This window comes from Lobosporangium transversale, assembly GCF_002105155.1.
Source record: "Lobosporangium transversale strain NRRL 3116 chromosome Unknown BCR41scaffold_20, whole genome shotgun sequence".
NCBI classification, from domain to species: domain Eukaryota; kingdom Fungi; phylum Mortierellomycota; class Mortierellomycetes; order Mortierellales; family Mortierellaceae; genus Lobosporangium; species Lobosporangium transversale.
In genome coordinates this window covers 197,513-211,943 of record NW_019028998.1, presented here as the reverse complement: position 1 = coordinate 211,943, position 14,431 = coordinate 197,513, and the positions used below count along the sequence as shown (strand labels likewise).

General features: G+C 42.0%; 3 protein-coding genes and 1 non-coding gene across 4 annotated transcripts; 2 read left to right on the top strand and 2 right to left on the bottom strand.

Annotated features, from left to right (window-relative positions):
• Positions 1-5,166: 5,166 nt before the first annotated feature.
• BCR41DRAFT_396607 (hypothetical protein) lies at positions 5,167-5,835 on the top strand (the record flags this gene model as incomplete). The annotated part of the gene is made up of 3 exons (XM_022028824.1): positions 5,167-5,225; positions 5,304-5,412; positions 5,527-5,835. The coding sequence occupies 3 exons, from the start codon at positions 5,167-5,169 to the stop codon at positions 5,833-5,835; spliced, it is 477 nt and encodes a 158-aa protein (XP_021881009.1).
• Positions 5,309-5,381, bottom strand: BCR41DRAFT_t79. Its single transcript has one exon. It is a non-coding gene; the product is annotated as a tRNA-Trp (tRNA).
• Positions 5,836-9,555: 3,720 nt separating the features above from the next.
• BCR41DRAFT_297551 (kinase-like domain-containing protein) lies at positions 9,556-10,875 on the top strand (the record flags this gene model as incomplete). The annotated part of the gene is made up of 2 exons (XM_022020458.1): positions 9,556-9,802; positions 10,748-10,875. Coding segments are annotated over 2 exons (375 nt in total), but the record flags the coding sequence as incomplete, so codon positions are not given.
• Positions 10,876-12,613: 1,738 nt separating this feature from the next.
• Positions 12,614-14,357, bottom strand: BCR41DRAFT_336916 (t-SNARE). Its single transcript, XM_022022050.1, has 6 exons — positions 14,090-14,357; positions 13,890-13,942; positions 13,652-13,755; positions 13,370-13,535; positions 13,180-13,268; positions 12,614-13,073 (listed from the first exon to the last, which is right to left on the bottom strand). Exons 1-6 carry the CDS (start codon positions 14,299-14,301, stop codon positions 12,663-12,665), a joined length of 1,035 nt encoding a protein of 344 aa, XP_021881007.1. The 5' UTR covers positions 14,302-14,357; the 3' UTR covers positions 12,614-12,662.
• Positions 14,358-14,431: the final 74 nt, after the last annotated feature.

Genomic DNA, 14,431 nt, shown 5'->3' with positions numbered 1-14,431 from the left:
ACATGTTAACATTTCGGAGAAACTTGATTAGCAATGCGCGGCCAAAAGGCTGCTTTCCTGGTTTGGCTCTATCCAAATCAAGAGTGTTTGGTGATACCAAAAGTCTTTGAGGTTCTGATGTCAACGTTATCTCGAAAGTGCGAGACCGTGGTGAGAGGAGGTTCTCCGCATCTAATAGTACTGTAAATGGACAGTTGAAAAGCTATTAATCTCTTATCTAATATGTTCAAGTATTAAGTGTGATTCGCTTCTTTATCCTCTTCAACGCACTGGAGATGCCACGCTTCAATGCGTATTCACTGCTGATTGTGATACTGGCCTGGATTTCCTTCTTGCCATCATGAACCTCCACAAAATGTAAAGCTTTGAAGTTGTTAAGCCGATCCCTCAAGCTCTGGTCAAGCCAATTGTTGATGGTGGATAATCTTAGCGTAAGTTCTAGAACAGATGGTATGAGTCCTATGGCCTCAGATTCGGGTTTACTTTGATAGAAACAGCTGCTTGAGTCTGCGGCTGTACAGATGCTAGATCTCTGAACAGCGGTACCGGTGATGCTGTGATTTTCGAAAGAAAGTCTGCTCGGTGCCGGCGTTCCGAGGTCTCCTTGCTGTTGCATTATACAGCCTGTAGGCAACCGAGTAGGGCCTCCCGGTGCAAAGAATATTTGAAACCCCAGAGGTAGCTCTATCGTGGCCTCATCATGGATAGAATGGTCTCGAAACCAGTTTAAGGAAATGCAGAATGATAGGACAATAGAATCATAGGTATGATAGGACTCCATTTTTTCAATAGAGAAGCTGTGGTAAACGACTCTACAGTGCTACTTAAATAACGCGGGATGATCTACTTTGAAGCAAATATGCTCGCTTGATCAGATCAATAAAGAGAAACGTCATTGGCACTACTCAAAGGTCAGCTGATATCAGCTAGTTTGTTCAGGCACTTGAACACCGCTCACTGTCATTGTATGGATTACATTCCTCAGATCTGCCACTGAGTCTTGCATATCCTTCAATGCACACTTTCTTTTTTGCCTGTTATATGCCGTATGGCCCAACTCAATGTGCGAAGGAGCAGCGGCATATTGAACATCGAAGCCGTTGTAGACCCTTGATACCAAACACACGTGCTTGCCGCTCTACGTCGGCGGCAACGGAGTACTCTTCTCCGGATTCTTTGGACGACTTTAACGCGAGCTGTGAGGGACGAAAGCATGATTAGAACCTATCCATATTGAGATGTTTTTCAAACTTAAAATCAAGGGATCAAAGTTGACTTTTATTATTGTTGCCAGGCGGGAACCCTTTATTAAGCCCGCTATGACCGCCACGCAATGTTCTGGCCTTATGAATAATAATAGAAGTAGATGTTTGTGCGTTGGCAGATTTAATGCTTGGATAATGTCATCCGCATCACAAACTCCAAGCTTCCGCTGATGGTGTGGAAGGAGGCACACTAGGATGCAGACTCGTTCGTACGCAAAAAAAAAAGAGTTTTGGATATCACAACTCCATCATTCTTCTCATTATGGCGTCCTATGCATGGGTCCGCTTCATATGCGCCCAGACAGACATTGAAGACAAAGCGAAGGCCTGTTGCCAGCTGGTCCTTGCCCTGGTCGCTCAAGGTGTAGGCCTCTCGAAGGCCTTTCTAGATGCGTCTCATGACTTGAGGATGAGTCCAAACACTGTTCCGTGGATTTTTCCTGTAGGTGTCCATATTGTTCAAGGTTTCATATTTCTTTGTCTTCTGGCTTGACGTTCCGTTCCTGCTTTTTCTTTCTTAGTACAAGAATTTCCATCAATGTGTATGGTCAGGTTGTTCGTTTTGAAAAGACTCTCCATCTCGAGAACCAGGGACCTGCCTACTTTAATGATTGATTTATTTTTCACCTTTGCATGGACAACTCTACGTGGATGTCGTAATAGAACATACCGAGGAGATCTACATGAGCAAAATGACCAGAGTTTGCCGCCAAGAAAGCGCCCACATCAGTTTCCGAGGGCAAAACCCCGCGACTCGCGACCAGTTTGAAGAAGGACTTCAGCCCCATGGTCAATATCCGAGTGAAAGGGAAAGAAGGAAGCGAAATACAGTGGCGATGAAAAGAAACGAAAGAAGGGAAGAGCAGCAAAAGTATAAACAAGAGAGCTTTTTTGTTTGTTTGTTTTATTGCTTAATGACTGGGCTAAAAGTTCAAAGTGAATAGATAGAAGATGAATTGTTCAGGAAAAGAAGGTTGATGGGAAGATACAGGAACAAGTGGTAGTGATAACAATAATGGAACTTGGGGAGGAGCGAGCGAGCGAGGAAGGAGTAAGATAATGCTTCCACTCTATATCATAGGTTGATGAATTTAAACATTGTAAGTTCATGTAGCATACCGGATAAAAATCAAGCCCTCAACACCATCAAATGATGCCATGGGAGCCACCAAGCAGACGCTAGGATCATGTGTAAGTCTTCAAGAGTTATTTTTATTTGGAGAAATAAAGAAGTCAGATTGGCTCCATAGCAGTTAGTTTAGTTAGTTTTCGGTTATTTATTTTGACCGGCAATACACACGCCGAAAAAAAGTTTTAAGGCAATACAGGATCTTGAACTCATTTATTTATAATGGAAATTTTTGCCCTTTATACGGACGAAGTTATGCCATACACGTATTTCGCACAAAAGATCCGATTTGACCCATGATATTAAAGAAACTTTAAAATATTAGCCAAATCATGACAAATATTTAACTATTAATATTTGATATCGACCACAACATTGTAATATTAGCTGGAGCGGATTGATAATAAAACAATATCTACTGAACGAATGGGATACAGAATTAAGTGAATGTTTTAATTTTTTACTTTTACCTTAATATCTCAACGAGGACTTGCCTCGTCGCAATGGACGGTGGTTGCATGATGCCTTTTGATCTTGGTGGAAGAAATGCTAGGGAGGATATGGTCTATCACTGTTATTGTAATATTGGTAAGGAAAGTATACATATACCTAGTCATTTACTCAGTTATGGAAGTTCAAAACGGACAAATCAAACCATTGCTTTCTATCAGCCTCGATCCGCCTATATAAAAGCTCTTGCTCCATAGATGCTCCAATACATGTATTGTAGAACGAGCTTTCTCCTTGAGCCAGGTATGCAAAGTAAGAAGCGTTAAAACCATATGGCATTTTTGGTTTTGATATTGGATATCGACAGTAGCGGTCCAATTTTATGATCTAAGTGTCAGCTTTTGTAGAAGATATTGTGCTGAGCCATATATTTTCATTGCAGATCATCAACTTCCCATCTGAAGCCCATAATAAGTGAAGGAATATAACTCCTATCAAATTGAATAGTACTATAGTAAACCACAGGTATTTTATTATCGTCGCTTCGCTATTAAACGTTATTGCTTAACATCATAGTATTCGGTAGCTCGAAGTCTGAACTATCACAAGCAGGGCATTGTTAGTTGGTATGCAAAATGAAAAACAAATATTTGTGTACAAAAGTAATATTTCCCTATAGTTTTTAACACCTCTTACTTCGCATACCTGCCTCAGGGAAATACGATACCGGCTAAGACACGTGGCACATCAAAGTCTTCTCCTTGAAGGACACAGATATGGCGATATTTTCGGATTGTTGCCAGGATGGTACTAAAGAACAAGAAGGCAGGCACATTGTTGGTGGATTGATCCTCATCGGGTTGACATAGAATAGCGACTCCAGTAGGAAGGCTGACCAGTCGTTTTCTCCGAAAAATTTCTTCATAACGCCCTGCCACACTTCCAGCTTCTTGGGACAACTGAAGAGCAGATGTTGTTCCGTCTCAGAGAACTTCCCACATATCCGACAAAATAGGGGGAATTTATCAGGTATGTAATTCAGTCTTTAATACCACTACCAGGAAGCCTTCCACGACACAAGCATCAAATACTACCAGAATATTTATCTTATCAAGGTCATACGTAACCCAGAGTAGATGCTGTTATTCTTCATGCGACTCTGGGACTAAATAAAGAAGGAAAAAGACATTTGTACAGCTCCATACACATTAATATATTTTTTTTATTCGCACGAGGAGTTATTATTTCAGCCTTCAAGAAAAAATCCGCCTTTAATTGGTGAGCTTCCTCTCAATAAAAACATCAATAGGCAGGAAACATTAGGATCACATAAATACATTGATGCATCTCTAGCCGTTACTGTGACTGGATTATAGGATTATAGCTGGATGTTATGACCAAAAAGATACATTGGTCTACAGCAGTGAGCCTTTTTTGTTGAATGTTAACAAGTTCAACAGGAGCTCCTGTGCTTCCCATCAACATAGGATTATCCTCAGTGAAGGTTGTCTAGATTGGTCACATACTATGCTTTGTTGCACTCATCACATAACTACAACTATTAGCATTCGCCAGAAAGCGTAAAGCCCACTTGAATAAGTTACTCTTCGGCGCCTGCTAGTAGTTCCAGACAAAGCAAGCCCAATTGGGTTTGGAATGAGTGACCTTACCTATAGCACTAAGGGTACCGACATTTCCATATAAAACACTCCCGTGCAATAAAAAGGAAAAAGATATTTGCACGGGGGCCGTACAAATAACTTCATCCCAATAAAAAATCATTTGCGATGTAAATAAGGTGTGTATGGAGTCGTGCAAATAACTCCATCAAAAGTTGTTTTCATTTCATTTTAGGATTAATCTATTTGGCAGCCTAGTTGCTAAATATTATTTGGCAGCCCATTGCCAAATATAATCAACTTTCAAGACTCTCTTTGGCAGCCCAGTTGCCAAATAACATTCATTATTTACTTGGCAGCCTACCCAGGGCTATTTGGCCTCTAACTATTTATTTATTTATTTATTTATTTTTTTTTTTTTTTCAAGTAGGTCGCTCATACAGTTTTGGAGGTGCCATTTGGAGATCAATGCCTATGAGAGGTTTTCGCTCGGAGCAAACGCGTCTCACCTACTACCTAGACGTCTTCAATAAACCATTCCCTAACCGTGTACATTGAAGGCTGTTTTGTGAAGATGTCATCGCCGCTGCCCTTAGTACCTCCGGCGGCATTAGCTGTGCAAGGCAATGTATCCACAGAACGCTGCTTGTTTTACCACTGATGTTATGACCCTGTTTATCAAAAAAAAAAAAAAAAAAAAGTAATGTATTTGGCAGCCCAGCTGCCACCCAAGAGTGCGAAGTTAAGTGGCAGCCCCCAGAAGTAGGCTGCCAAATAGAGGCAAAAATTACTATATTTGGTATGGGCTGCCAAATAGATTAATCCTTCATTTTATAAAAGGAAATTGGAGAATGAGAGACTTGAACTCCCGACCTTCCGCTTTGGAGACGGACGCGCTGCCAATTGCGCCAATCCTCCATTAAACCGGAGCCTAGAAGGCCTCAACAGGGTATAAAACAAGAGCGAGAGCCGCACGTGATCATCCTGACGATCCCTATCTTTTTTGTGTAAGTGCGTGAAAAAAAAAAACTTTTTGTCAAACGTTCATGGGCGCTTCGTCAAGGCCATAGAAGAATTCGGTCGTACAGAAATCTGGAACAAACGGTGTAAAGTCACCGTTGAATGGGAAAAGACTCGTGGAATCACTGCTACGAGCAAACGCGCTAGAGGAGGCAACTGTGTTGGGGAGCACAGACGTAGTAGCAATGATTTCCTTGTCCCTTCCCTCAGACAAAGACAGAAGCTGAATGTAAAAGAAATCTACAAGATCGCGGATAACCGAGTCCGGGACAGCTACCTTGGGAAAACTAAACTGGACGTGATGGAGTGGCTGGGTGGAATGAAGTTTCTGATGGCTACGGATAGTGCATAATTTGTCGCGTTGCGCAACAGGCCACGTCGGAAAGGTGGACTTTAAGTACCAACCACGGCGGTCAGGGTTTATGAAATCATGGATGCAGCAGCTCTCGCCGGTTGTGCAGTGATAACTGTTTATTGACTATAGTTTCTGGAGCATTTTGTTCATAGAGTGTGAGAAATAAATCCCATGACCCTGGGTCCTTTTTACCAAAAAAAAAAAAAAAAAAAAAAAAATCAAAGGACTCGACATGATTAAGGACTACAGCTAAAGGATGACCTTTGCGCACAACAGACCAAGTAGGGAGTAGAGCCGTGGCACAAGTCTCAGCGGATCAAGGGGCCACTCAATGCTGATATGATTTATGAACAGGATGTTGTATTGTGGCAGTACAACGATGTGGCTATGGTCATTAGATACCGCGTTATTTGCGACCTTAAATGGGCCAACCTATTTATAACGATTCGCACAGCAGTAACTGTTTGTCGTCTATAGTCTTTAGGGCATTTTGTTCGTAAAGTGTAGATAATAAATCCTGTAACTCTGAGGGTCCTTGTTATCGAAAAATGCTCAATCGCGGTTCCTTGTATAGCATTTTCTCATAAACTCAGTAACGCCCTTATCCTTGGTGATCGTCTTCCTTGCTTTCTATTATTCTTAAGGGTTACAGTTTATTTTAAATGTTGTGAATCGTCTAAACTTCTTCGCTTTCGTTGCTATTCACAGCTACTCACAATCCTTATTGGCTTTTGTCCCAAGGATCCTTTCTACCAAATAAAAAGAGTGCTTTGCCTTGCCAGATCCAGGCGGACGATTCACGTTAATTGCTCACTCAGTCCCAAAAGCATCAAAAGGAGTTTACTGTGCCACTGACGGTTTTTACGTTCTTTCAAAAACTTGTGTTGTAAAGTAATCCACTTCGGTGATGGGACATCAATTGCATTTCCTCAGTGTGATAGCTTTGTTGGAAAGAGATATGCTATCTCATGCATTGAATACGTTCTTATTGGGCGTTGATACGATTTTATGGGCTTAAAGAAATTTGTTATTTCCCAATTCAAACGCCTAACCTTCACGAGTCTTTTCTCAATTGCATCTGATCTGGTCTAATTGCATTCTTGCTCATTCATCTTTTCCAAGTCTTCATTAGTCACCTACCACGTTTTTCTCCATGACACTTTAGTCCACTCTTCTTACAGTTTTTTTTTTTTTTTTTTTTTTTTTTTTTTTTGTTGGTGTTGTTGTAATTATTTTCTTATTGAAAATTGTTATCATTAAGCTAGGGTCATTCTTTCTGGATAATGATTATTGTCGACCACAGTTGGTCAATTGAACCGTTGTAACCGGTTATTATCTCTTCGTCTTCGTACCGTTGAAGACCATTGTTACTAGGAGTTTAAAGGTAAAGAAAAAAAGGGCACACGGCAAAGCAAAATCCTTCTACAAAATTCCATTTTTTTCTTTATCCCCGCTTCTCGATCGATCCCTCCACCATCAAGATCCACAAACTACATACTCTACGCACCTATGCGTGTACTCTTCAGTTTGCTCAGTTCGTCGATGTGATGATGTAGATATTAATATCATACTCAACATTCTTAACTCATCAAGCATGTTACTTCCGTCACAGAAAAAAGCGATGATGTGTCATGTAGTGGGTGACACAGTAAAACAACAGTGTTAATCATTGTGACGAGGGATGCGCGTGCATCATGTATTATGAAAACGACGTCTATGAATCTGCGTAGTCATTTCATTAGACAATTCGCGTCGTTTCCGTGTAGTTACTGATATGTTCTTCCTATCCTACACTTTCTCAATTTTCATCTTTCTAAACCCTTTTTCTCTTTCACTTGTATTTTCCACTACCCCGTAGCATTAAAGCTTTCTTTCCAACTCCTCCGAAATTATCGCTCCTAGAAAGACCATACTAAAACCACCCTGCATGACTGACAAGACTACGGACGCGCCCTTCAAAAGCAGCCCCCCTATGAGGACTATTGATTTATGGTCTCAAAGCAATTCTAGTTCAACATCTTCATCCAGACTTCAATCTTATCCTGGAAGCGCCTCTCTCGGAATAAATAGAACGCGACTGAGGGAAGCTTCCAGCCAAAGGCCTCTTGGTCCTTTACCATGCACTTCTGATACAAGAAGTAGACGGCTGGTGCGAAACACCACCGTCATGACTCTACACTCTGACTCTGAGCCAGAGTACGAGGCTACCTCCCCTAGAACGTTCCCATCTGCCAACAGAAGAAGTCGTATGATACGCAGTACAACGGTCATGACCGCCCACTCGGATTCTGAGCAGGATTATGAGAGTACGATATCAGCATTGCTGACTGATACTAAAGAAGAAAGGCCAATGCGCGATACAACTGTCACGGCTTTGCACTCTAATTCTGACAGGGATATGGAGAAGACTCGAGACTTTGTAATGTCCCATTATCCAGCCTTGCCCGTTGTGAATGAAAGGACTTCTATTATTGTTGACAATGTATTGACCAATGTTACCAGTGATGATGTTGACCACATTCACTTCAAATCGGACGTGTGGCACAGCTTTGAAGCTGTCGATAACAGACATCCTACAAAGAGCTGTAACCGGAACAAAGCCTGGTATCATTCTGGATCATCGGATGAAGACCAGGTCAATTCGAATGGTCGTGATCGTAGGAGAATGTACATCCAGTCAGGTCACTCTAATTTCAATAGCCAATATGATGAAGAAGAGTCGGAGGCAGAGAATAGGACAGAAGAAGAAGATTACAGCAATAGGTGCAGTGGCAATTATGATAATGAAGATGGAGGTAGAGATGATTATGGATGTCTCAAAAGTAAAAATGTCCTCGGAAGTTACTTCCTTGCACCTATGGGTTTCGAAGATGACGAGAGTATCGGTAATTCTTCTGGAATAGAGGGTTACTCAGAGGCAGCAGAAAGATTCCAAATGCTTGCTGGAGTCAATGAATTTGACGGTAAGGCCATCATTATATGCCTCATATTTCTTTTTTTTTTTTTTTTTTTTTTTTGCCGTACCTGACGCAATGTCCCTTTTTTATGATTTATAGAATCCGACCAAATCGGCCTTGAAAACCATACTTACCAAGTTATCCCTAAGAATAAAAGGCGGGATCAAGAACGTATGCTGGAGAACAAGAGACGGCAGGGAAAATTGTTACTGGTATCGCTGTTAGATAATTTTTGCCTCTTATATGATCAAAGTCCAGAGAGAAACCGAAAGCTTTTCTATGGTAAAGACTTGAGCATTTGGATTTAGCTCATTTCGCATGTCATTTATGTAAAATTCATTAACATTTGCCTTCGACCATCATTGGCGACGTACTAGTTATTTGCAAGACTCTCAGTAACATGGGTATCATCGATGAAGAGTATCTGGAAGAAATGAGTGCTGTACGGTCGTCCTATCAGCGCGCTTTCCGTTCCTTAGTCCTCTCAGCATTGACATCCATCAAACATGAGCAAACGGTTTTAGAAAGTCGTAGGATTATGGCTCCACCATCAACACCCACAGTGACTGGAAAGGTATCATTGGGCTCTACAGTAAGATTGCACGGCCCGCCCGATCCTTTTTCGTCCAAGGATATCGTTTCCTCAGGATTCTTGCATACGCCCTCTACTACTGATTCTGCATTTGGATCTTCTTTAATGATGCGGACCTTGTCTTTCGGCGATATGTTTGATAATGATCCTACACGCTACAAGCATGACTTTGTAGAATTATGCAAACTTGGTAAAGGGGGGTTTGCGAGCGTATTCAAAGCGAGGAACAAGCTCGATGGAATTGAGTATGCCATCAAAAAAGTCCGTCTTCGTGGCGGAGCCAAGATGAAGTACGAAAAGATTTTCCGCGAAATCAAATTTTTGGCACGCTTAGACCACAAAAATGTTATTCGCTATTATTCATCGTGGCTCGAGCACGCTGATTACCCTGTCTCACGACGTGGGGCACACAATAGTGACAGAGGTTATAGCAATCAGGTAGATACCAATGGAGAGTTAGATGACGACTACGATGATGAATATGAGGAAGACGAGTATACCAATACAATAAGCGTACGTGGGAACCCAATCACACGTGGGCGTCGCAGGAGGGCCAGCGCTGATTATCATAGCTCTTATAAAGGGCGGCGCTCGACAGACCCAGAAGACTTATCTATGAGGATTGTTTTTGGCGAGGAAGAAGCTAACGACACGCAAGACGAGGAAGAAGTTCGATTTGTAGCATCGCAAGATGCAAGTGGTTCAGGTAGCAGCAATGCTGACCGTAGCGATCCCGGTTCGGTATTTGATGGTTTCTTTAACAATCAACATAAAGAGCGAGCCAATCCTACCCTTTCTACTTATACGGCCCGCAGCATTCCAAGCGCAACCGCAGATCGCTCTCAAGATCTGGATGATTCTGAGAGTTCTCTGAAATCAAAAAGGCATCAACCAAGCTCGTACTCTGCACTTTCCTCTTCGATTGAGGAGATCCAGAGGCCCTCGCCTTCATCATACTCTGGACTGGGGTCTCGTTACAACCACCTCTATCCCAAAGACCAAGGGCTTAAAGCGCTAGAAAATTGCAATGAGTTGCGACCATATTCGTTCCCTGACTTGAACAGGCCCAACAAGGGAGGAATTATTGATGGAGGGCGGGAGCAGCTGTGTGGGTTCGATAAACCTGAATGCGGTCTAAGACAGCTTCACAACAATGCCGGGCAACTTGTCATGCGGGATTTAACGTTGTTTATCCAAATGCAGCTGTGCCAAACCACATTGCAGGACTACCTCATCTATAGGAATGAGCGTCCTTCAGCGATACTCAGAAAGGACTTGTCACCTGAGTTAGGGGGGAGGATCAACAAAACAAGCCGTCTCTCAGAGCAAATAACACACAGCGCTCCCGGATCCCCAAAAGAGCAGAACTGTCGCATGGACCTCGTTGATCCCGCTGTAAATCAGCATATTTTTCACGCTATCGTAGAAGGAGTTGCCTACATACACGACCAGGATATGATCCATCGAGATTTAAAGCCTGGGAATATTTTTTTGGGCATGCCTCCTGGGTTTGAGCATCATCGCGCACAGCCGACTCGTCAGGGCTGGTCTGATCAGGGTCCTAGTTCATCCACTGTGCTTCCAACACATCCAGGTTCGATGAATATCAGTATCGATGATCCGGAGCCCAATTCTACTTTGATGTCAAAGGATAAGGGGCAAGCGTCGTTAACGAAGGAGGATATTCAACATGAGCTATTTCTGAACATTGAGTCCATGGTTCCAAAGATTGGCGATTTTGGGCTTGTGACAGATATGGATGGCGGCGTTGCATCGGAAGGAGATATCTCGCACGAGGGAAAAATTGCTGCCGCATCTTCTACCTCAGCTTCTAGTCCAAGCAGGCGTGGAGCAGCACCGCTCCTACGACGACATAGTTCATCAGGTATCGGCATAATCTTAGATTTTGGTAGCGTAAAAAAAAAAAAAAAAATTCCATGTTGACACAGTGTTTTTTTACGGACAATATAGTGACCACAGGCTCACGGTCCTCGCGTACAAGGACGACGGCTGTTGGGACCGTTACCGTAAGTTACTAACCGAAGACGTCTTTATTAGCCAGACATCAAATGTTGGAGTAGGCCTTAATTTTTTTTTTTTTTTTCTTACACATGAAGTACGCGTCTCCTGAGCAACTGGCAAGGCCAAACTTTGGATATGACCAGAAGGCTGATATTTACTCGCTCGGCATTATCTTTTTTGAACTCTATCACCCATTCTCAACGCTCATGGAGCGACACACGGTTTTGCGGAACCTTCGAAATGGCGAGCTCCCACCGGATTTTGTCAGCCGCTGGCCGAAAGAGGCAGCATTTGTGCTCTGGCTCATGGCAGAGGATCCCCGTATGCGTCCAACTGCTCGCGAAATCTTGGAGTTTGATTTAATCAGAAAGTCAAAAGAGTCCCCACTTTTCCCTTCAGGGGTTACGTCCATGGCGTCAAATGAAAGTCAACGGGAAGCAGGAGCAGGAAAGGGTAGAGATATTAATATTATCTGCAGTTATGGTCGAGAAGGCAGCACTTCTGAGGAAGTAGGTTTAAGAATGAGTAATGAGACGCTCGAAAAGTTGCAAGGACTTGAGCTGAGTGCCTCTTCTGAATTAATGGGCCCGGTAGCCTTAGAAGCAACCAACACCGCGAATGCCTGTGCGGAATATACAACCCGGAAAATCTGTGAGGATTGTCAGTCTCGATGTCGATGTTTTGAAAAAGATATCTCAAACCATACAAGTGATTTTACAACTGGCGACAACAATGGCGATTTTATGAATAAAAACAGCATACATCGAGGCTTTAAGTCTAGCAGTACCATCAGCACAACAAACAGGAGCCATCATTCTTCAAAATCTCTGTCTTCCACCAAAGTTAGTAAATCTGAACTAGAGCAGAGGTTGAAGAGCGAGAGTGACAAAGTAAAGAGACTGGAGATGTCACTAGAAGCTATGCGAGCTGAGAACAAAGCTCTGTTGGATAGGATCCAAGCACTGGAGCACGAAAAAGAAATGTCTTATAGAACCCACATAGAAAATAGACCATACTCATAGATTATTTGTTTATTCATAAAGTTTTTTTTCTACCTTAATTTTCCAAGTCCGGGATGCTAACATCGTATATTGTCCATGTCACTAAAGGACGCGATGTATTTTCAAAATGAGAGAGCCTCACCTTTGCCTTTTCTTTTTTTCTTTTTTTATTTATTTTATTTTTTATTTTATTTTATATTCAAGCCAGTGACCCAAGGGTATTGTCTAAGTTAGATAGGAAAAAACATTGTGCTACCTTGAAAACGGATCTACTGGAGCAGGGACAGGATCAGAAGGGGGAGGAATAGGCTCGTCAACATGTGGAGGAGTATCGCGACGCCGTGGTTTGAAGATGAGGATAATAAAAAGACCAGCAATTATAAGCATGAGTAATAGAATGATCTTTCTATTTCTAGCCTTTTTTTGATACTTTTCGCCTTCATCGAGTTCATAGACCGCATCCTGAAGATGGACTGCTGCTTGTTCTACGTTGAAATCGATTCGATCTAACAATGTACCCTGATCTATTACCATGGTCTGTAAGTCCTTAAAGATATCTACCAATTGGAATATTGACCGTGAAATATGGTTGATTTCTTGTTCGCGTTGCGTAATGGCTGCATTTGACTGCTCTACAAACGCGAGTTGCGAGTTTGTAAAGCCCTAATATCGATAAAAAAATAAAAAAAAAAAAATTAGATGCTATCACAAATGTCATTTGTCTTATGTTCTATAGCCACCAATCTATGAATGTCGCCGCTAGACTTACACTTTCCTCTGGACCGTCTGCTATTGAAGGATTGATCGGTTGAACTCCGGAAAAGATATCCTTATTTCTAAGCTCCACTCCACGCATGCCTGATTAAATGAGATAGTGGTTTAGGAAAGAAAGGAGGTAGGAGGTTAATGTCGCGTAGGGGCTTTTTCCTCTTAAGTTTCTAAGAGCGTAATTGACTTACGTTGCATATAGGTGTTTTGTTTCTGTCGAAAGCTGGATGAGATATCTTGGACCTTCTGCGCTAAACTCATCTGCACATTCCTGGACATGATCTGCTCCTGATTTGAGTAAGAGTTCCTGCTTTCAGAGTTAATCTGTTTTATCTTGTGTTGACAGGTGTGGAATTGCTATTAGAAAAAAAAAACATAGCAAAGATATCGAGAGTTTAGGATACATTCAATTTGATTCTATGTTTTGTAGCGTTGGAGTTAAAGTATTGTAACATGCCTCTCTTTTTTATTACCTGTGTGATTTCATCTGTGAGTCGTTCAATATCTCGTTCTTCTTGGATTCGATCATCGAATCCTGGTAGCAGGTGCTTCTTATGCATAGTATCTAGTCTTTGGACTACCATTTTTTTTTTTTTTTTTTTTTTGGCAATAGAAGATGGATAAAAATAATCAGTTCCAATACTGTAGCAGTGGCATTAGTTCTCTCCTGTTCCAGAAATCGTCCATGACTTCAAGCTTCAAGATCCTTACTGTTGGCTTTAATTTTATCCAATTCCTCATCCACTTCATCGACAATATCTGTCCTATGTTGGAAGAGGAAGTAGATTGATGTATAAGTTTTTTTTTTTTTTTTTTTTTTTTTTTAAAAAAAAAAAAATTCTGATTGTCATCGTGTAAGGCGACATTCCCTTTCCAGCAAAGGAGCAGATAGAATTGAAATGTATAAGTACCATTTAGGGGGTAGCATCATCATTTCGATGGTTGTTTCAGCACTGTCCATAAGCCCGACCCGTTCATTGTCGTCTCCAGTTGTGGCAAGTAAGGCGGACTGCTGCTGGAGTTGCTGTTGTTGGTTATATTGTTGGCGCAAAGCGGCAGTATGAGCACCCGAATACGAGTTACGGAACTGTAGAAAGAGCAATGTCCTTGAGCGGGTCGCCATGATGACCTCGTAATAAAAGAAGTAGTTGAGAAGAGAAGGATAACGAGATGGGACAGAAGGAAGAATGGTGGAAAACTGGGTTTGAGGCTGAGCGCCTGGACATTCAGCCCACTTGTCGCAGTCGCAGATC